The sequence below is a fragment of the Tursiops truncatus genome, chromosome 7 (genome assembly GCF_011762595.2).
Source record: "Tursiops truncatus isolate mTurTru1 chromosome 7, mTurTru1.mat.Y, whole genome shotgun sequence".
NCBI lineage: Eukaryota > Metazoa > Chordata > Mammalia > Artiodactyla > Delphinidae > Tursiops > Tursiops truncatus.
The window spans coordinates 57,628,754-57,653,146 of record NC_047040.1 but is presented as its reverse complement, the minus strand read 5'-3'; the positions used below and the strand labels follow the sequence as shown (position 1 = coordinate 57,653,146).

Genomic DNA, 24,393 nt, shown 5'->3' with positions numbered 1-24,393 from the left:
AAACTAGTAGTACTGGGACTTCATTTATTTGACAAGTTTGAGAATTTACAACACACCCTCAAGGCCTAGTGGGAAGAGAGACAATAAACAAGTAAAACAAACAAGAAAATTTCAGACTGTAATGTGTTACAGACTAACAGCAAAACATAAGAAATCATGAAAGATCAACTGAGGGAAGGTTGGAGTTGGCTCCTTTGATAGCATAGTGAGGTAAGGTGAGCTTCTTTGCAAAACAGCATTTGAACAGGTACTGAAAAGATAAGGAGGAGAGCATTCTAAGGAAAAGGAAGCAATACCAAGAGCAATGTCTTTGAGGTAGGAAAAAGCTTAGAATACCTGATGAACATCCCAGAGAATGGCATGAGGTGAGGCTGGATGGGTAGGTAAGTCCAGATCAATGAGGACTTATAGAAGGAGTGTGTTACCTTAAATGCAATGGCAAACCATTGAAGGATTTTAAGCAGGGAAGTGACATAATGTATTAAAAATAAAATAGCCTATGGAAAATAGGTTGGAGATGGAAGTAGAAAGTCCAGGTAATTGTTAAAAATTATATTAACATTATTAATATATTAATTATATTAAAATTATTATATTAATATTATTTGTATTTTAACAAATAATAATTGTTAACAATTATTAGAAGGTAATCGTTAACAATCCAAGTAAAAGATGATGATGGATTGGACTAAAGTGGTGACACTGAAGATAAAAGAGATAAATTAAGGATATATTCAGGAAGTAGGTCTAGTAAGATTTGTTACTGGTTTCAGTGTGAAGGAAAAGAGGGAATTAAGTATTCTTTATTCTTGGCCTGAGCAACTAGATGGATGGAAAGAAGTTTTCCCTGTTTTACCGAGACAGGGAAAACTGTGGGAAAAAAAATCAAGGGCTCTAATTTAGACATACTATGTTTAAGATGTCCATTAGACACAGAAAAGGAAATGTCAAGATGGAGCTGGATATGAATATGGAAATCTGGGAAATATCCGGGTTGATATAAATTTGAAAACCACAAAGATGGTTTTTAAAGTTATGAGTCTGGATGAGAGCACTTAAGAAAAAAATTGAGAAAGAAAAGAGAAGGGGGCCCAGAACTTGCTTTTTACAACTTGGAATGACTATGCCATGCCCAGGGGGAACTAATGACTGAGGAATGCAGGAAGAAGAAATACCCCTAAAAGAGGCTAAAGCAGCAATCAACAGGAAAAAACTGCTGAGTGTGAAGGGACTGAAATACTTTCTAGGAAAAAGATATTTATATCAAAGATTTAACAGCGTTTCTTATAATTGTGATAATGTGGAAACAACCTTTATGTCCAACAAGAACAAGGTAAGTAAATACATTAAGGTAATGATAAAATAAAGTGCAAACATTAAAAATTATGACTTTGGAAAATTTTCTAATGCCATGGGAAAATGTACATTAATGCTGAATGTCTAAAGCATGATATAAAAAAGTAAACTGGGACTTCCCTGGTGGCACAGTGGTTAGGAATCCACCTGCCAATGCAGGGGACACAGGTTCAATCCCTGATCCGGGAAGATCCCTCATGCTGCGGAGCATCTAAGCCCGTGCACAACTACTGAGCCTGCGCTCTAGAGTCTGAGAGCCACAACTATTGAAGCCCGCGCACCACAACTACTGAGCCCACGCACTGTAACTACTGAAGCATGCGCACCTAGAGCCTGTGCAATGAGAAGCCTGTGCACTGCAATGAAGAGTAGCCTCCGCTCACCACAACTAGAGAAAGCCCGCACACAGCAAGGAAGACCCAAAGCAGCCAAAAAAAAAAAAAAAAAAAACCAAGATTCCTCTTTGTATCCTATAACTATTCACTTATATATGTATATTTTTATGTATAAATGCATGCATATATCTAGGAAAAACGTTTCAAAATACTAGTAATTCTTATCAGTCAATTATGGGCTAAAAGGTAGTTTTTTTTTCTTTCTTGTATTTTTCTATATTCTTAAACTTTTTATAATGAGAATGTACCTTTATAACAAGGAAATGAAAAAAACACAAAACACCTAAGGTCAAAGCATTTATTCCTAGGTAAATAGTTACTTTTTCTGCCTTACTTCTAGCTCCTCTGCCATGGCTCTTCTATTCTCCCCAATAATTTTTCTGTGTGTAACAAAAAACGAATTATCTATAAAGGTACAGTCTTCTTTCCCTGAAATTTCTGAGTATTCACAGGCTTTCACATATAATAAGACTATTACAACCTGACACTGATTTATGTATAATTTATTACATTAACATTTTATGTAGATCAAATATTAGACTTAGCTGATTTTTTTTCCACTTAGTTTGTGTTTCTACCATAAATACAAATTTCTAACCTTCTCATCACTGGTAGTAGACTCTGGGTGAGGTAAAGGACTATCCTGGTGAGTTGTTTCTACAACAGAGGGCTCCTCAATTTTGCTTCTTACGATGGGTGTTGCAAGAGGAGATAAATCTAGAGGCATCTAAAACACAAACGTTAAAGAAAATGTTAGGAGTTTAAAAATAGCCAATCAGTATATCTAAAATAAGAGAGCAGGGAGTGAAAACTATGATTACTGTTCTGTCAGAAGCACTGTTTTAATTTCATAGTTAACAACATACTTTTTTAATGTCGTCTTCTGAGGCTTTCTTGAATTCATTCTCAAATGGACTTGCCAACTCATTAAACAAACCCACTTCTTCACAGTTTTTCAAGAACCTTGTTGGTGTTGGGGTCTGATCTGAAATAAATGTCAAGAAGTAAACACATATATTTAAATATCATATAGGACCCTAAAATATAGCTAGTAAATTAACAAATTAGCAGGACTGGTTCAGTCAGCTGTTAATTCTCTTTGGAAAGACCTCTTCCTTTAAAGCAAACAAAATCTGGTTAAGTCTTTGTTGCAGTTTAAGGTATTTCCTCCAACTTTATGAACCATAAAAGTATGAAAAGAAGTACTTCTTGTTCCTTAGGCCACACGTTCTCTCTGAGTGACATAAACACCCGCTACTCAGAGATCAACTACTGTCGTTATCTAACACAAAATTAAAAAAAAATTTACACTATTAAAACTTACAAATGCATAAAATACATGCAATTTGGGGAAAACTAGGACAACAGCATGTATATTTGCTTTAACTTTGCCCTTCCACTAGTGTTCATAATCTATTATGAAAGCAAGCTTAAGATAAAACAGTCTTTAGTAGGTAGATCAAAATACTAGAAGAAAAAGAAGGTTAAAACAAGAGCCCCCCGCAAACGAAAACTAAAACAAAACCCTCCTTTTTAAAGCTAATTTTCTATTTTAAAGCATTTTTCAAGCTTGGTATGAGGGGCTATGTAAGAGTTATATGTCTAACGTTCTAGCTTAATTCCTAGGCAGGAGAGAATTAGTCAAACTCTGCTTTCTGGAAACTTGAAACATTTTAACTACATTTGAATATGTACTCACACTAGGTGCATTAAAACATGTACTGAATGTACATGTGAGCATGTATTAGTTACAGAACAAGTGCCACTTAAGGTCCACGTTGAATTGAAAGAGCAAATTTATGAATTTTGCCTGTTTAGTCTTATTATTTTCAAGGCTATTTACTCAGATTGATTAGAGTTCGTAGCACATTCAAATTCTATTCACATTTTATATATTTTAGGGCATCAATTTTATAGGTTATATCAGGGATCAAGCTTTAACTAAATGAAAGTATAAGGATGACTCCTGGTTTAAGATAAAATACTCATAAAACCTTCTGTGAAATTAAAATTCACATATTTCTGTTAACTACTGGGTCCCCAGAGTGGGCATTACTTACTGTTTTATCTTCACCCTCACCTCAACATATTCCCAGAGTATTAATATGTTTACTACATATAAATATATTTAACACTAAAATGACCTACTTGTCATACACATTAGATATAATGTAGGCCTACCTCAGACACTATTAGTATTATCAAAATTACTGAAGGACTTTTATTTTGTCTTCATTTTACCTAATAGTTAGTCTGCAACATATATAACCTCTACCCCAAAAAAGACTTCAAAATGGTATTATAGTAAGGGCCCAGCATACTTGTATCAACCTAGGTCCATCATGACTGAATTAGTAAACTGAACATAAATTTGACTCTTCTGTTCATGCCCAAAGGGTTTGTCTATCTAAGCCCAAGAGAAGGCTATTTTGTATTAAAGGGAGAGAAGTCTTAAAAATAAAATACGTATGGAAAAATCACTTTTATCAGTGATTACTATAATGATCAGGCTTGAAAAGAGAAAAGTCAACACAGGCACAATTGTTTAAACATGCACATGGCTTATGGCTATTGATCATCAAATATATACCATACACATCATGCACTATATTTATACAGTAATGCTAAACTACTCATCTCAATATATATTAGTAAAAAAATGGTCAAGTGCTATGTTTGAGTGTGTTCTACTTTTCTATTGCATTAAATGTAAACAGATAGGAAAGTAAGTTCTAGAAACCAATCTTAAAATATTTTTGAGTTAAATGTTACAGAGAGAGATATGGCTCTAAGGCAAGAAATTCTAGAGAAGCAAAGGCCTTCGTGCCTAGGAGAGTGAAACTTCAGGCTGTTGTTATTTTGTTTGTGTTTTTGGTTCTCTCTCCTAGTATCTGATGTATAGTGTTTTAAAGAAATGCATACCTCACTCTTGTCTACTTCCTTCTACTTACAGAAATGAAGATATGTTGAATGCTACCCTACATTTTTCCTAAACAAATTGTTTTTTGGTAAATTATCAACATTTTTACCTCCAGTTTTTTCAATGCAAAAATCTTGATACCGAATGACAAGAACCGTCTTTTTTCCTCATTATCTCTCCAAACCACTGCATATGACAATTTGATCTCTATGTTGGGTAATAATTTAAAAGTATTAATAATATTCAGTATACAGGTATATAATTCTAGACTTACAAATAGTATAACCTAAGCTTTACAAGAGAAAAAAATTAAGTTAATTTGAATATTTATGTGAATCTGTGGTTATGACACAAGAAGGACTGAAATGTATTTAAGTATATTAAATTTTATATAAAACTGTTTTCTTACCACACTACTTATAAAATATACAAAATGCAATGAAATTAAATGTTATGTGTGTGTACATATACAGAGATATGTACATATATATATTTAAATACCAAAAAAGGGGTAGCTGATATAGCATGGAAGGACAATAAACCAATGCATGAATTGGGTTTCTCTTTTTGCATACTGTAAGATAATCATCTGCTTAGGTGATACTGCATGTTCATAGGAGCAACATACAAAAATAAAAGCACTGACTGAATTTTAGCCCCCTTTATTGAGAGTATTTTACTAACACAGATGTTTAGTCCAAAAAGAAACAAACAAAATCCTAATGAACAAGTCTGCTAATTGCTCTTTCTCCAACAGGAAGAGCTTGATCATCATCTAGCTTCGCATAGCATTGTAAAGCAGGTGTAAACAGCTAAAAGAAACATTGACTAAACATCACATTAGTTCAACTATCAGTTAAATGTAAATTTTGGAAATGGTATGAATGTTCCCAGGTTTCTAATTAACTTCCACAAAAAATGACATTAAAATCTACATTTGAAAACCACACAAAAAGAGTGAAATGAATGGTCAGAAGGAAACATAAAAATGTAATGGGTAAAATACATGTTGCCAACATTTATTGTAAATGAAGTCATTGGAATATCACCAGACTATATTATTTACAGAGAATACACAAAAATTGTGCACATTCCAGGTGAAATATGTATATAAGCTATTAATAAAAGCATATACTAACCAGCCACAATGACACTGTCATTACGTGCTGGACCAAATTTCAGTGTCATCTCATGTTTATGTTTATGGACAGCCAAATGATCCTCGTTGGTAAAACGCTGTGGCAAAAAGTTTTAAAATATAGTTAAGATTTTCAATTTGATCAAATAAGTTAAATGATAAGGAAATTCATTTCCACAACATGTAAAACCACCATTAAAAAAGAAATAGCAGTTTGTTAACTATAAAGAACCTACTGTTAGTATAGATAAACATACTAGATCTCAAACAATCATAGAGAAACACATTACCCAAGAACAAGCAATTCTGATGTAATACTAGGTCACATAACTCATTTTAGAGCATTTAAAAACAAAACCTGAGGCAAAGAAACTTTATATAAATTTCATTTGGACACTAAAAATAGACCACTATTAATTTTTGCCATATCATAGTAGAAATATATACTCCATGGCATAATGACTTTTGAAGAAAGCACTGTATTTTACTTAGATTTCAGGTTACTTACCACTTTTAAAACGAAAACTTTCTTATAAAAATATTGCTCCTGGACAAATTAAGAGATGAATCAGGTTCTTTATGTTATCACATAAAAAAAAGAATGCCTCGATTATAATCCAGCAAAGAAATAGTGGCCAGTACAATAATAAAGCAATTAATTACTTTAAAATAAAATTAAGGACTTCCCTGGTGGCACAGTGGTTAAGATTCCGCCTGCCAATGCAGGGGAAACGGGTTCTAGCCCTGGTCCGGGAAGATCCCACATGCCGCAGAGCAACTAAGCCTAAGCCCGTGCGCCGCAACTACTGAGCCTGCGCTCTAGAGCCCAAGAGCCACAACTACTGAAGCCCGCGCACTGCAACTACTGAGCCCACGCGCTGCAACTACTGAAGCCCATGCGCCTAGAGCTCATGCTCTGCAATGAGAAGCCCGTGCACCGCAATGAAGAGTAGCCCCTGCTGGCCACAACTAGAGAAAGCCTGCACGCAGCAAGGAAGACCCAACGCAGCCAAAAGTAAATAAATAAATAATTTTTTAAAAGTAAAATAAAATAAAATTAAAATTTTAACTTAGAATAAAGTGATTTTTCATTTTATTATCGCATTCTTATATAAAAGAATGAAGCAAATTTATTTTTAAAACTACACTTAGTGTGGATACATCCTGCCTGCCAAAGGTGACATTTATGATTACAATATAATAAATGCATTGTTTAAATACCTCCTGACTGTGTCTGGACATCAATCTTTATGAAGATGCTTCCTTATCTTTAGTAACATTTATAACTGAAAATAGAGAGCACTTACTTTTTGTTATTTCAGAGCAATAATTATAAAATGCCAAATTAAGAGATCTAAACTCACTCTCTAGTCTATATCCTTACAAATGGGATGTTAAAATTATATATATTTGAACTTGGTTCCTCTGAACCACCAAAAATGGATTCTTTCTCTTTGGTCTCACCACCCCACTATCCAACTCACTACATCCTTTCATGCAACAAATGATAATAGCTTTAGGGTAACCTTAAAACTACGTAAAAGAATGAAATATTTCTTTCCATTATGTTTTTTATTCTAAATATTAAAAGTATGACCTATATCATACTTAGGCCAGCCCACAAGCCCACTGTAAAAGTTAATCCCTCTCATATATACCCCATCTTGCTCTGCACAGTGCCTGGTTATAGCACCTATCAATATGATACTGATATTTTTGTATTTCCTTTTAAGTAGGCTGAGCTCCTACTATTTGAGCTCTCCCAAATTTAGCATATAGTAAGTAGTCAATAAATGCCAATTGAAAGAAAGAACTCCTTACAATTAAAGAATTGAATCTTCAAGCTCAGTCTAAAGGAAAAACAAAAAACCCACCAAACCACAGACTGCTCCTTAAGATGAATTAAGCCTTTAATTTAATTTGGCTGTATAGTGCTCTCATGTAAGTATGCTTACCATTAAGTCTTTAAGTTACTGTACACCAGTGGAAAATTATTATTATATGACCCCTCTTCAAAACCTGCTTGTATTCCCATTGTAGGTGAGTGTCCAGATGCAAACAGTACCTCTACCCCTTGACTTATTCATTTACTCTTCAAACATTTATTGAGTACCAACTATAGGCAATGGGATCATAATCCAGCTCCTCCCCACTCAAGTGCTATTTTCCTATTGCTTCATCATTGTAAGAATCCTTTCCAAATTGGAGAAATAAGGGCTTCCCTGGTGGCGCAGTGGTTAAGAATCCACCTGCCAATGCAGGGGACACAGATTTGAGCCCTGGTCCAGGAAGATTCCCACATGCTGCGGAGCAACTAAACCCGTGCGTCACAACTACTGAGCCTGCGCTCTAGAGCCCGCGAGCCACAACTACTCAGTCCGCGAGCCACAACTACTGAAGCCCAAGTGCCTAGAGGCCGTGCTCTGCATCAGGAGAAGCCCACACGCAGCAATGAAGACCCAACACAGCCAAAAATAAAAAAACAAATTTATTAAAAAAAAAACAAATTGGAGAAATAAGAAATAGTCATCCTTTGATAGACCGAATAACAAAGCTCTTGGAGAATGAACATAGCTATAGCGTTTACTTGTGTTACTTCATTGCTTTTTACTTTACAGTTCTGAATGTCTTACAAGTATCTTTTTTTTTTTTTTTTTTTTTTTTTTTTTGCTTGAATGTCTTACAGGTATCTTAAAGCAAGGTTCACTTTATGTTCCAAAGAACCTAACAACGTGGCTTTCTCCATTGAGGGCAATCATTAAACATTTGCAAATGAATGCGTTTTGGTAGAGGTCTTAGATTTTAAAACAGCAGTCAGCATAATTAACAGATAGTTATGTGCTAAGAATTTTTTATCCTAACAGTATCCTCTGCTTAGATTCTGGTTTGAACACAAATATCCAAATCAAACAGCAACTACATATAGAATAAGTAACATTATGCTTTATACAAAACATGTGAAAACGGCACCGAGATTGATTCTAAGTGAAAAGAAACAGCTAAAAGGATCCTAAAAAACATTTAGGATCATATGAATAGTAAGAGGAGAAATGCGGCGAATATGAATTTACAAAGTCTCATGGAGAATGTACAGATCAAATTTACCTGAATGCTATTTATAAAGGAATTGTTGATCATATAATGATATTATTTATATACACGGGTAAAATACACTGAAATTGACACTTGATACAGGTGAGTTTAACCTTGGCTATCATCTGAGAAAACTTATTTATCTCTAACAAGAAACTTAAAAAGACAGTGTCAAAAGGCAGTCACCAGGAACATATATATTGTAAAACGCATTCTTTCTTCAACAAACACATAAAGTAGCTATTACAAGCTAACATTTTTGCAGAATCTCTTTGAACTGCTTTCCCAGACAAATTAAGAATTTTATTCTAAAAATAAGCTTCGTAGAAAAATTATAATGATACTGCTAGTGATAACACATTGAATTCATACAATTTCTTTCTTCCAGGCAATTGAGAGCACAACTCCAATGCAAAATGTTATTGATGTGTAGTGTTTTGTTAAACAAGAAGACTTTGAGCATACAGCTGAATAAACAATGGGAAAGGCAGTCAAGAAAGGTAGGATAGGCCAACCATCTCTCTTAAAAGGTTAAAAAGGATGGGTAACCTGACAGGTAGGAGGGAGGTGAAATAGTTGCTTCCATAATAAATTAATTTAAGCTCTGGTATCTGAGAAATCTGTGTTTCCAAGACTTGAACACTCTTACCAGAATTAACTTCCTAAGAAATCAGTCATTCTACATTTAATACATGCATTCATATCTATGATATAGATTATTATTCCTATTTAAAATAGATTAAATAGGCACTAAGTTATAAAGCCATCAGGCCAATAGCCCATTTTACTACTTCTTTAACTAGCTGAATTTTTTTTTTTTTTTTTTGCTGTACATGGGCCTCTCACTGTTGTGGCCTGTCCCGCTGCGGAGCACAGGCTCCGGACGCGCAGGCTCAGCGGCCATGGCTCACGGGCCCAGCCGCTCCACGGCATGTGGGATCTTCCTGGACCGGGGGACGAACCCGTGTCCCCGGCATCGGCAGGCGGACTCTCAACCACTGTGCCACCAGGGAAGCCCTAACTAGCTGAATTATTTTATTCAACATCAGGAAGTTACTAATTAAACACACACACATACACACTCCCACTCTCACACCTTCACTGAAACTTTAGGTTAAATAAAATGATTATCTCCTTTGTAAAACAGCTTATAATGTATTAACATTCTACCAAAGAAAGAATTTTCAATAAGAGTATCACCAAAAGCAAAGATACTATCAATAAAATATGAGTTTCAATGTTAAATGAATCTTTCACTAAATTATCTCAACTTTGTCTCTTTTACTGAATTCAATGGAACACCATGTTAAAACAAATGAAATGAACAGGACTCTTTGTGAAATACCTAATAGTGACTGAGCGAGCATATGAAAAAAATTGTAATATAAAGAGTCAAAAGTTAAAATCCTCTGCATTGAATTCTATAAGTCTCTATCTCTGAAATGACATTATCAACAAAATGTATTAAAAATTTTAAAAACCTATTTGAAAATTTAAGTCCATTAAGTTTTTTAAAGGTGAAATTCAAATTTGGAATAATGTTATCACCTACTAGTGACAAAAAATAATTTGTAATACCACCAATAAATTGGTGTTTCTAAAATCAATTCTTATTAGAACTTCTGATTTCCTAGGAAATACTATTTGAATCTAGAGAGAGATTATACCATTTCTGTTCTAAGCAAGATTTAACAAATGGATGATGCTGACCTTAGCCAGATTATCATTTTGGCCAGTAACAGTTACAAGGTATTATTATAACATAGAGATTAGACTATTTTAAGTATCTTAGGGAACAAATATAAGCCAAAAAATAGTTAATAATACCTAGGATTGGAGTGTTCATGATGAGAACGGTGCTTAGATAAATTACTAGTGAAAATAAATTGTTTTAGCTTTTAAAAACAATATGCAAAATGTATGAAGAACCTTAAAAATGTGTATACATTTTCACCCAATAATTTGATTTCTAAAAATGTATTTTGAGGAATTAATTAGAGATGCATATAAAGGGTAATACAGAAGAATACTCATCACAATGTTGTGATTTTTTAAGGCCATAATAATTAATTTTTAGGTCATAAAAGAGGAATGGGTAAATAGATTATGGGACACATTCTGGCAACAGAATACTACACAGGAACTCAAACCCATGTTTTCAATTAACACACAAAATGCCCATAATACATATAGTGTCATCTGCATACAAATAGAATACAAAACTATATGTGCAGTATGATCCCAATTTTGTTTGAATAAATAAAAGGGGGGAAGGATATAGGAAATACACCAAATGTTAACAGAAGTCCTCTCTGGATTTTATTTTTTCCTTTTGTCAACATTTTCAGTGATGCTTTTGTAATTATGAGAAAATAAAAACCTTTAATGTTAATTGAAAAAAAAACATATACAAAGACCTGTATTCAAATATACCTTGAAGCCTGAACATTCTATTTAGGGATGTTTCGCTATAAATGTTAACACAAGAGCAGGCTTGGGTTCAAACTTATCTTCAATATTTTCAGGCTCTGTGACTGAGAGACATTCAGTAGTATATTTAAGTTCAACTGCTCACTTATAAAATGAGGCCAGTAGCACCTATTTTATAGGGCTTTTGCAGGATTAAGTGACATATCCCACATAAGCTTCTTAGCACAGTGACTGGCTAAGTTAAAAAATGTTACTACTGTTATAACTGTTTTTATTACTATGACAACTATTATATGAAACTTTAATTCCTCAAATCCTTTTTGAAACAAGCTGGAACACAAATAAATAGACATGGTATATATACACTTGATAAATATCTGAAAGCTCTATTCTGTGGTTCATAAGCAACTTTTTTGTGTTTCTCAGGTAGAGCTTTTTGTTGTTATTGTTTTGAATAAACTTTTTATTTTGGAAAACCTTTAAGTTTACAGAAAAGTTGTAATAATAGTACAGAGAGTTCTCACACACTCATTACTCAGTTTGTTTCCCCAATGTTCTCATCTTACATTACTGTGGTACGTTTATCAAAACTAAGAAACCAACATTGATATATTACTATTAACTAAACTCAAGACTTTGGTAATTTCAGTATTACCCAGCTTAACCAGACTCAGACTCCAAATGACTTTTTGTTAGGTTACCAAATTCAAAATCATCTCTGAAAACTATGACAAGGACCGCCAGCTGTCCCTCAATATGTATTACCCTTTTTCTTTCAATAAAAGAACTTCTGAATTTTAGGTGAGCACTTGGCTGCCCAGGACAAAGGCCACATTTTCTAGCTTTCTTTGCAGTTAGGTGGGCATATGATTGGGCTGGGACCAAAAGAATGAGTGAAAATTATATGCATTACTTCCAGTTAATGCTCCTAAAATGATGGGTGTATACATGCTGTGTTTTGCTTCCCCTTCTCCCTCTCTTATTGCTGGAATATGGACTTGAGTGAGGAGCTGGAACAGTCATCATGGAGCTAAAAATGGAAGTAGCATGTTGAGGGTTATAGAATCAGCCAGCCCTGGGACTCCTACTTCCCAGTTATTACATAAAGAACAAACTGCTCAATCTATTAAGGTTGAGTCTTTGTTTCAGCCAGCATCCTAAGTAATACAAGTCTCTTTAAAACAATGTGCCATAGCTTCTAAAGGTGATTTCTTTTGTGTAATGGAATGAAAAGAAATGTAGTTTTTTATGGTGACCATATCGAAGAAATGTTTGTATGTCTAAGTTTTGATATGCTTCCTTTTCTCTATTCAAACCTTCCACACCTCTTCCCGCCTTTTCACTTTCAGTTACTATGGATAAATTGTCTATGGTCCTTTCTAAGGCCAGTTCCTTCACTTGAACACCGGATCCCATCCTCTCTTAAGGACCCCATTCCTGCAATAGTCCCTCTCTCTGCAGTGTCAAATATGCTGTGATAGTCCCACCTTAAAATTCAAAACAAACAAAAAAACTCCATCTTCAATTCTCCTCCAGCAGTTATTTTACTGTTCCCTTTAAGCTAAATTCCAAGAAAAAGGTATCTTATGATGTCTCCACTTCTGGTTCTCCACATTTACTTGTCAGGCTAACTCCAATCTCACTGTTGTCACTGCTGCTTCACTGAAGCTACTCTTAGCAAGGTGTCTAATAATCCCCATTTTTCTAAATCCGATAATAAATACTGAATTCTCACCTTACCCTACCAACTATATGACTACATTGTTCCCCCACACTTTGAAATACTTTTTCTACTTGACTTCCAGAACACAATTTTCTTCATTGTCTGCTTGCTTCTCAGTCTCCTCTGCTACATCCTCCCCCTCTTTCTGACTTCTGAACACTGGAGTGCCTTAAAGCTTAGCTCTCACCCTTCCTCTCTATCTATACTATTTAAATACAGAAGTAAAACTAAAGAAATATGGGGATTATAGATTATCAGACAAAATGTATTACAAACCCTGACAATGGAAAAATTATTATCAGACATCAAGGGAGAGGAAAGAAGTAGGAGGAAAAATGAATGTTAACTCCTTTCATAACAGGGAGTCTAAAAAACAATTCTAACTTCTTAATGTTTTTCATATTTTTAAAAAATATTAGGTCTTTTAAACAATCTCTGATGCACATACATACATATGTTCTTACATTCAGCAATAGGTTTCTTTTTCTTCTGTTGCATTTTAGTAAATTAAAAAGAAATAGTGTAATAAACCCCTTTGCACATTCACCCAGCTTTAGCAATTATCAACCTATGATCCATCTCATTTCATCTCTACTCACCATTCACCCAATGGATTTTTTTGAGGCCATCCCCAGAAATTATTTTACCTGTTAAGTATTTCAGTATTTGTCTGTGCTAGATTGTAAAATATGGCCACAAATTCCTTCCATTATGATATGTACCCTCCTTCCTCTGCAATGTGGTAAGGCTGGTTCTCCCATCCGGAGGAGGGTATCTATTTCCCCACCCCTTGAGTCTGGGCTGGTCTGGTGACTTGCACTGATCAACAGAATGCTGCAGAAGTGATGACCTGTCACTTCTAAACTGAAGCTTCAAGAAGCTTTATAGCTTTTGCTTCTATTCTCCTGGAATACTACTGTCCAGAGACTGACAAGTAACAAAATATATTGAACATATATCTAATAACCTTGGGCATATGTCTTTGTATAGTTTTGACAGTGCACCTTTGGGATAGAGTCCCAGAAGTAGGATTGTTGGGTCAAAGGGTAAATGCATGTGTAATTTTGCTAGATATTGTCAAACTCCCTCTAGGGGGTGTGCCATCTTGCACTTTTACCAGCAATGAATAAGAGTGCAAGAGTACTTTTAATATCACTGAAGTAAAATGGTTGCTGCTTTGCCGAAAGTATAAACATTCTTATGGTAGAAAATGTCAAAATAAGCACAGATTGATTTATAGGCAGGATCATTAGATGGAAATGTTGCTGATATATATTATGAGGAAGAACAATGGGTGACTTTGGGGCCTGATAAAGTGCTGGAACACCCTTGTTATGTTCATAGAAGACCTTAGCCCTACGAAGGGTCTCTTCTTGGCTGGCTAAGAGGTAGTCTACCTCTCAGTCTCTTGGCCATTTGTGCCATGGACACGGACTGGGCATGTGCAAGGCAGTCTGCTGCGAGAACTTAAACAATGAATATTAAAAAGTTCCCAGACTTTCTGGATCTGGTGTTGAGGTGAATAAACTCTTACTTTACCCCGGGGATGTACTGTGTAATGTTCCATTTGCCTCACCCCATCAGCTAAGGAAGCAAACCATTAATAGTGTCTAGAAACAGTCTGGATATGCTTGAACAGATTGTGTAATTTTTCTCAGCAATTTTAAAATATCTTCTTGACCTAAAGACTATCTCATTTCCATTTGCCTTTTTCTCCTAATTTTACTGAGTCATTCTTTCACTGGTTCTATCTCCCAGATAGGGAGAAACGACAGCCTGGCCTTGGGAGTTGGGGTGGAGGCAGAAGATGGAAGGGATAGTTTTGGCGCAGAGGCACCAAAAACGGGGAAGGTTGGATGGTACTAATTCGACTTCTTGGATTCATCCTGAAGTCAAATCCCCCCTGATCTTTTGTTGGCTTCATTTGGAAGCTCTCTTAAGTGAATTTAAATGTAATTCTTTTTATTTAAAATGGCATGTATGTTACTAAAGACTCAATCACAAAATAACAATTCCAACTATTTTAAGCAGAAAAGGATAGGACAAGGAATTAGGGACTAGTTTGAGACTGAGTTTCCACGAATGATTCCTAGAACAACACAGCAAAACTGGTCATGGTCCAAAGGCTGGCTCTAGAAACATATTGTATTAGCTGTAATCCAGGGATTAAAGATTCATACTGTGTCTGTCCAATCCATTCCAGCAAAATGGAGGACTTGAGTAATACCACCTTTCCATTCAACTTGGTCCCAAATCCAAGGAGTAAATGTAATTTACCAGAATGAGTAAATCTGGTTGGTGGAACCTAAAATCATATCCAGAATTCTAGCTGAAAAGGATTTTAGAAATTGCAATTTTTAGCTTTCCTGAATTTATAGAAAAATGTATACAAAATATGTCTCCAAAATATATGTCAAATCAGTCTATTTCTCTATTTTTCCATTATTCACCTAGTCAAAGCCACCACTATCTCTCTGACTGCTGCCAGTCTCTACTTTCACTATTAGCTCAGCAATGGCTTTTCCTTGCTCTCTGAATAAAATCCAAATACCTTATCACAGTCAACAAAAGCCCTACAGGTTATGGACTCTTTTTATTCCCCTACCTTTCTGACATCATCTCCTACCCTTATCCTCATTAATCACTATATGCTCCAGCTGCAACAGTCATCTTTCTGTTTTTAAACACACCAAATCCATTTCTTCCCTACAAGACTTTATATTTGCTGTTCCTTCAGTCTGGAAAACTCTTCCCCCAGGTATGTGCAGGGTTTGCTCCCACATCTTTATTCAAATGTCACCTTATTACAGAGGCATTCCCTGACCAACCTATCTAAAATATCACCAACCCTGGTAACTCCTACCTTTACCCTGCTCAACATCATGGACACCATGTAAATTAAAATCTTTAGATACCACTATACCCTCACCAGAATGATTAAAATTAAAAGACTATCCAAAACAATCCTGAAAAAAAACTAAATTGGAGAACTTACTCTACCTGACTGGAAGGCTTACTGTAAAGCTAAAGCAATCAAGACAGTATGGTACTGGCATAAAAGTTGACAGACTGATGAAAGGAACAGAATAGAAAGCTAAGAAATAGATCCACACTTACACAAATCATTTGATTTTCAATAAAGGGGATGAAGCAATTTAATGGAGAAAGGGAAATCTTTTCAACAAACGACACTGGAATATCTGAGAAACCATATGGAAAAAAAAGCGAGCTTCAATTCCTACCTCACGCTATACACAAAAATTAATTCAAGATACAAAAGAGACCGAAATGAAAAACCAAGCTTTCAGAGGAAAGCAATGGAGAATATCTTTGTGACTTAAGGTTAAACAAAAGTTTCTTAGATAAGTCACAAAAACCAACAACCAAAGAAGAGAAAAAATTAATACATTAGACTTCATTAAAATTAGAAACATCTGTTCATCAAAAGATACTATTATGAAAATCAAGTTGGAAACCACAGACCTGGAGAAATATTTGATGACAGACTGGTACCTAGGATATTTAAAGAGCTCATACAACTCAATAATTAAAAGACAGGCAACCTAATTTTTAAAAACAAGTAGAAGATTTGAAAAGATATTTCACAAAAAATAAAGTATACGAATAGCCAATAAGCACATGAAAAAGTGCTCATTTTTTCATCAGTCAACAAAGAAATGCAAAGTAACACTTTATATATCAGTATACACACAATGAAAATGGCTAAAATTAAAAGATTGACACCAAATGTTGGCAAAGATATGATACAACAGGACCTCTCATAGACTGTTGGTGGAAATGCAAAGTGACACCTCTGTTTTAGAAAGCAGTTTGGCAATTTCCTATTATATATTACATATGATCCCACCACTACTCTCCTAGGTACTCACCCAAGAGAAAAGAAAGCATGCATTCATTCAAAGACTTATACATAAATATTCACAACAGCTTTATCTGTAACAACTAAAAACTGGAAATAAGACAAATGTCCATAAACAAGTGAATAAATAAACTAATGGTGAAATAAGGAAATACTGCTCCTCAATGAAAAGGAATTAACTACTAATCACATAGCATGCAGAAATTGTAAATTAATTATGTGGAAGGAAAGAATCCAGTCAAAAGTACATACTGTATGATTCCACTTACATAAAATTCTGGAAAATACAAACTAACCTATAGTGACAGAAGGCAGATCAATGGTTGACAGGGATGGGAGGGAGGTATAACAAATAAGCATGAGGAAACTTTTGGGGATGATGAATATGTTCACTATCTTAATTGTGGTGGTGGTTTTATGGATACATACATATGTTAAAATGTATCAAACTGTACACTATGAGTATGTGCAGTTTATTGTATATAAATTATACCTCCATTTAAAATATCAGCTAAAGAAAACAATGAGAACCAAAGAAACACTTTAATACTTATTTATGATTTAGAGTTTGTATATTTAAGTACTCTGTAATTTTACTACACATTAAATTTATTCTTTCATTCCTTAGTGTCTATAGCTATTTTAAGATTATTATAACAGTAACAGATTAATAATTTAACGGCCTATTAAAAAACACTGAAATATTATTTTCTGTAACAACGCTAAAATATTATTTTCTAAAAATGCTTCCACACATGCTCTATATTAAAGATGTTATACTTAAGAACATTAATATATTATTAGTGATATGCTCAGAGGTAAACATTAGTTTTTTTCATAAGAGTTCAGCAAGTAAACTAATTTTCATAAAAGATAATGTATATCTGATTTCCAATTAGGCAGTTCACAATGATTTTCAACCAATAATGGTCAAATGAATATACTTTTAAATCTTGGATTTTCTCCAGGTTTTCCATCTTTCCCTTACAAGACTTAATTTTTTTTTTTCCATATTAGATTGTATTCTTTAAAACTCAGATGTGCTATTGAGGAAAATTAATTTCTTCCCCAAATTTTTCTGGGTTATTTTCATTCTAACTCCAAAATGGTACAAAACATTGTAAAAGAATCCTTTTAATGACAACATATATTGTCATAAGTGTTTTACTAAATATGAATATACAAAACAATTTATATATTACCTGGCCACATCCAGGGGCAGTACATAGAAAGGGTTTGTCATCACTCATATTCCACAGGTCCTTGTATTGCCTATAATAAAACATTAAGAAATGGCTAAATGTTTCACAGTATAGATTTTCAAATAAAGAACAACTTAAAATGTAATATTATTTGATTTTCACTAAGCTTATCACCTTCTATCTGAATGTGAAGTAAAACACTTTTACTGACATTTTAACCCCACCTTCCATTTTCTTATTACGAACAGAAACATGTAACATGCAGATTTTACACTACAGAAAAAAATATTAGGAACCCTGATCTATCAGTCTAAATCTTTCCTGTTCAGTAGCATAAGTGCAGAGAAATGAAATAATGAGAAGATAACCACTTTAAACCCCAATGAAATAATGGACTAGGTAACTATCATCAGTGTCTGATAAAACAATCAGGAACAAAGGTGATGGGAACTTTATAATGGCTGGGTCAGGGTGACAGCATCTGAACTCACAGGTCAGTCTTAAATTAACATCACTAAAAGTGAGACAAACATTATGTGCCCCCGATATGATGCTAGAAAGCACACAAAGGATTCTTGGGGGAAAAAAGTCAAGCCTGAATCTAATCAAGCCTCTCTAGATCCAACTACAGGAAATACAGGAGATAGAAAAACATGTCGAAAGGGGAGACAGCAGAAGCAAGAAGAACTACAATTCTGCAGCCTGTGGATCGAAAACCACATTCACAGAGACAGACAAAATGAAAAGGCAGAGGACTATGTACCAGATGAAGGAACAAGATAAAAACCCAGAAAAACAATTAAATGAAGTGGAGATAGGCAACCTCCCAGAAAAAGAAATCAGAATAATGATAGTGAAGATGATCCAGGACCTCGGAAAAAGAATGGAGGCAAAGATGAAGAAGGTGTAAGAAATATTGAAGAAAGACCTAGAAGAATTAAAGAACAAACACCTAGAAGAATTAAAGAACAAACAAACAGAGATGAACAATACAATAACTGAAATAAAAACTACACTAGGAATGAGACGAAGATGGCGGAAGAGTAAGACGCGGAGATCACCTTCCTCCCCACAGATACACCAGAAATACATCTACACGTGGAACAGCTCCTACAGAACACCTACTGAAGGCTGGCAGAAGACCTCAGACCTCCCAAAAGGCAAGAAACTCCCCACGTACCTGGGTAGGGCAAAAGAAAAAACAGAGACAAAAGAATAGGGACGGCACCTGCACCAGTGGGAGGGAGCTGTGAAGGAGAAAAAGTTTCCACACACTAGGAAGCCCCTTCGCGGGCGGAGACTGCGGGAGGCGGAGGGGGGAGCTTCGAAGCCGCGGAGGACTGCACAGCAACGGGTGCGGAGGGCAAAGCGGGGAGATTCCCGCACAGAGAATCCGTGCCGACCGGCACTCACCAGCCCGGGAGGCTTGTCTGCTCACCCGCCGGGGCGGGCGGGGCTTCGAGCTGAGGCTCTGAGGCTCGGGTTTCGGTTTCGGACGGAGCGCAGGGAGAGGACTGGGGTTGGCAGCTTGAACATAGCCTGAAGGGGTTAGTGCACCACGGCTAGCCGGGAGGGAGTCCGGGGAAAAGTCTGCACCTGCCGAAGAGGCAAGAGACTTTTTCTTCCCTCTTCGTTTCCTGGTGCGTGAGGAGAGGGGTTTAAGAACGCTGCTTAAAGGAACTCCAGAGACAGGCGCGAGCCGCGGCTAAAAGCGCGGACCCCAGAGACGGGCGCGAGCCACGGCTAAAAGCGCGGACCCCAGAGACGGGCGGGAGACGCTAAGGCTGCTGCTGCCGCCACCAAGGGGCCTGTGTGCGAGCACAGGTCACTCTCCACACCCCTCTTCCACGGAGCCTGTGCAGCCCGCCACTGCCAGGTTCCCGGGATCCAGGGACAACTTCCCCGGGAGAACGCACGGCGCGCCTCAGGTTGGTGCAAAGTCACGCCGGCCTTCGCCGCCGCAGGCCCGCCCCGCACTCCGTGCCCCTCCCTCCCCCCGGCCTGAGTGAGCCAGAGCCCCCGAATCAGTGGCTCCTTTAACCCCGTCCTGTCTGAGCAAAAAACAGACGCCCTCCAGCGACCTACACGCAGAGGCAGGGCCAAATCCAAAGCTGAGCCCCGGTGAGCTGTGAGAACAAAGAAGAGAAAGGGAAATCTCTCCCAGCAGCCTCAGAAGCAGCGGATTAAAGCTCCACAATCAACTTGATATACCCTGCATCTGTGGAATACCTGAATAGACAACCAATCATCCCAAATTAAGGAAGTAGACTCTAGGAGCAAGATCTATGATTTTTTTTCCCTTTTCCTCTTTTTGTGAATGTGTATGTGTATGCTTCTGTGTGAGATCTTGTCTGTATAGTCTTGCTTCCACCATTTGTCCTAGGGTTCTATCCGTCCATGGTTTTTTAAAAAAATTTTTTCTTATTAATTTTAATAACGTTATTATACTTTACCTTCGTTCTTTCTTTCTTTCCTTCCTTCCTTCCCTCCTTTAGACAACGAATCATCCCAAATTGAGGAGGTGGTCTCTGAGAGCAAGATTTATGATTTTTCCCCCTTTACCTCTTTTAGTGAGGGTGTATGTGTATGCTTCTGTGTAAGATTTTGTCTGTATAGCTTTGCTTCCAACATTTGTCCTAAGGTTCTATCCGTCCCTTTTTTTTTCTAAATAAGAATTTTTTAATTCCATAACTTTATTATACTTTATTTTTACTGTATCTTCTTTCTTTCTGTCTTTTTTCCTTCTTTCCCTCCTTCCTTCCTTCCTCCCTCCCTCCTTTCTTTCCTTCTTGCCTTTCCTTCTTTCCCTCCTTCCTTCCTTCCTCCCTCCCTCCTTTCTTTCCTTCTTGCCTTTCCTTCTTTGCTTCTTTCTTTCTTCCTTCCTCCCTTGCTTCCTTCCTTCCCTCCTTTCCTTCTTTCTTTCCTCATACTTCTACTAATTCTCTCTACTTTTTCTCCCTTTTATTCTGAGCCATGTGGATGAAAGGCTCTTGGTGCTCCAGCCAGGAATCAGGGCTCTGCCTCTGAGATAGGAGAGCCAACTTCAGGACACTGGTCAACAAGAGACCTTCCAGCTCCACATAATATCAAACGGCGAAAATCTCCCAGAGACCTCCATCTTAACACCAGCACCCAGCTTCACTCAACGACCAGCAAGCCACAGTGCTGGACAACCTATGCCAAACAACTAGCAAAACAGGAACACAACCCCACCCATTAGCAGAGAGGCTGCCTAAAATCATAATAAGGCCACAGACACCCCAAAACACACCACCAGACGTGAACCTGCCCACTAGAGAGACAAGATCCAGCCTCATCCACCACAACACAGGCACCAGTCCCCTCCACCAGGAAGCCTACACAACCCACTGAACCAACCTTAGCCACTGGAGACAGACATCAAAAACAGCGGGAACTACGAACCTGCAGTCTGCAAAGAGACCCCAAACACAGTAAGATAAGCAAAATGAGAAGACAGAAAAACACACAGCAGATAAAGGAGCAAGATAAAAATGCACCAGACCTAACAAATGAAGAGGAAATAGGCAGTCTACCTGAAAAGGAAATCAGAACAATGATAGTAAGGATGATCCAAAATCTTGGAAACAGAATGGACACAATGCAAGAAACAGTTAACAAGGACCTAGAAGAAATAAAGATGAAACAAACAATGATGAACAACACAATAAATGAAATGAAAAGTACTCTAGATGGGATCAATAGCAGAATAACTGAGGCAGAAGTACGGATAAGTGACCTGGAAGATAAAATAGTGGAAATAACTACCACAGAGCAGAATAAAGAAAAAAGAATGAAAAGAATTAAGGACAGTCTAAGAGACCTCTGGACAACATTAAACACACCAACATTCAAATTATAGGGGTCCCAGAAGAAGAAGAGAAAAAGAAAGGGACAGAGAAAATATTTGAAGAGATTATAGTTGAAAACTTCCCTAATGTGGGAAAGGAAATAGTTAATCAAGTCCAGGAAGCACAGAGAGTCCCATACAGGATAAATCCAAGGAGAAATACGCCAAGACACATATTAATCAAACTGTCAAAAATTAAATACAAAGAAAGCATATTAAAAGCAGCAAGGGAAAAACAACAAATAACACATAAGAATCCCCATAAGGTTAACAGCTGATCTCTCAGCAGAAACCCTACAAGCCAGAAGGGAGTGGCAGGACATACTGAGAGTGATGAAGGAGAAAAACCTGCAGCCAAGACTACTCTACCCAGCAAGGATCTCATTCAGATTTGATGGAGAAATTAAAACCTTTACAGACAAGCAAAAGCTGAGAGAGTTCAGCACCACCAAACCAGCTTTACAACAAATGCTAAAGGAACTTCTCTAGACAAGAAACACAAGAGAAGGAAAAGACCTACAATAACGAACGCAAAACAATTTAGAAAATGGGAATAGGAACATACATATCGATAATTACCTTAAATGTAAATGGACTAAATGCTCCCACCAAAAGACACAGATTGGCTGAATAGATACAAAAACAAGACCCTTATATATGCTGTCTACAAGAGACCCACTTCAGACCTAGAGACACATACAGACTGAAAGTAAGGGGATGGAAAAAGATATTTCATGCAAATGGAAACCAAAAGAAAGCTGGAGTAGCAATTCTCACATCAGACAAAACAGACTTTAAAATAAGGACTATTAAAAGAGACAAAGAAGGACACTACATAATGATCAAGGGATCGATCCAAGAAGAAGATATAACAACTGTAAATATTTATGCACCCAACATAGGAGCACCTCAATACATAAGGCAAATACTAACAGCCATAAAAGGGGAACTCGACAGTAACACATTCATAGTAGGGGACTTAAACACCCCACTTTCACCCATGGACAGATCATCCAAAATGAAAATAAATAAGGAAACACAAGCTTTAAATGATACATTAAACAACATGGACTTATTTATAGGACATTCCATCCAAAAACAACAGAATACACATTTTTCTCAAGTGCTCATGGAACATTCTCCAGGATAGATCATATCTTGGGTCACAAATCAAGCCTTGGTAAATTTAAGAAAATTGAAATTGTATCAAGTATCTTTTCTGACCACAACGCCATGAGACTAGATATCAATTACAGGAAAAGACCTGTAAAAAATACAAACACATGGAGGCTAAACAATACACTACTTAATAATGAAGTGATCACTGAAGAAATCAAAGAGGAAATCAAAAAATACCTAGAAAAAAATGACAATGGAGACACAATGACCCAAAACCTATGGGATGCAGCAAAAGCAGTTCTAAGGGGGAAGTTTATAGCAATACAAGCCCACCTTAAGAAGCAGGAAACATCTCGAATAAACAACCTAACCTTGCACCTCAAGCAATTAGAGAAAGAAGAAGAAAAAAACCCCAAAGCTAGCAGAAGGAAAGAAATCATAAAAATCAGATCAGAAATAAATGAAAAAGAAATGAAGGAAACAATAGCAAAGATCAATAAAACTAAAAGCTGGTTCTTTGAGAAGATAAACAAAATAGATAAACCACTAGCCAGACTCATCAAGAAAAAAGGGAGAAGACTCAAATCAATAGAATTAGAAAAGAAAAAGGAGAAGTAAAAACTGTCACGGCAGATATACAAAAGTTCATGAGAGATTACTACAAGCAACTCTATGCCAATAAAATGGACAATCTGGATGAAATGGACAAATTCTTAGAAATGCACAACCTGCCAAGACTGAATCAGGAAGAAACAGAAAATATGAACAGACCAATCACAAGCACTGAAATTGAAACTGTGATTAAAAATCTTCCAACAAACAAAAGCCCAGGACCAGATGGCTTCACAGGCGAATTCTATGAAACATTTAGAGAAGAGCTAACACCTATCCTTCTCAAACTCTTCCAAAATATAGCAGAGGGAGGAACACTCCCAAATTCCTTCTATGAGGCGACCATCACCTTGATACCAAAACCAGACAAGGATGTCACAAAGAAAGAAAACTACAGGCCAATATCACTGATGAACATAGATGCAAAAATTCTCAACAAAATACTAGCAAATGGAATCCAACAGCACATTAAAAGGATCATACACCATGATCAAGTGGGGTTTATCCCAGGAATGCAAGGATTCTTCAGTATATGCAAATCAATCAACATGATACACCATATTAACAAATTGAAGGAGAAAAACCATATGATCATCTCAATAGATGCAGAGAGAGCTTTTGACAAAATTCAACACCCATTTATGATAAAAACCCTGC

The 24,393-nt window shown here is 36.4% G+C and overlaps 1 protein-coding gene and 1 long non-coding RNA gene across 10 annotated transcripts in view; one reads left to right on the top strand and one right to left on the bottom strand.

Moving 5' to 3' along the window:
- LOC109547888 (uncharacterized) overlaps positions 1-5,817 on the top strand; it is an 89,684-nt gene extending 83,867 nt beyond the window's left edge. The window contains exon 5 of the long non-coding RNA XR_002173859.3: positions 4,705-5,817. This is a non-coding gene — a long non-coding RNA (uncharacterized lncRNA). The remainder of the gene's footprint in view (positions 1-4,704) is intronic.
- The window catches only part of ATF2 (activating transcription factor 2), an 87,933-nt gene that overhangs the window by 37,355 nt on the left and 26,185 nt on the right, over positions 1-24,393 (bottom strand). For 6 of the 9 annotated variants that reach the window (XM_073807545.1, XM_073807546.1, XM_033859995.2 and 3 more), the window contains 4 exons: positions 18,138-18,207; positions 5,811-5,907; positions 2,618-2,736; positions 2,350-2,478 (listed from right to left, as the gene is read on the bottom strand). In XM_073807545.1, the coding sequence (XP_073663646.1) occupies positions 2,350-2,478; positions 2,618-2,736; positions 5,811-5,907; positions 18,138-18,207 (415 nt within the window). Of the gene's footprint in view, positions 1-2,349; positions 2,479-2,617; positions 2,737-4,780; positions 4,879-5,810; positions 5,908-18,137; positions 18,208-24,393 lie in introns of those variants that run through there. The other 3 variants (XM_033860002.2, XM_073807547.1, XM_033859999.2) reach the window with 3 other exon arrangements.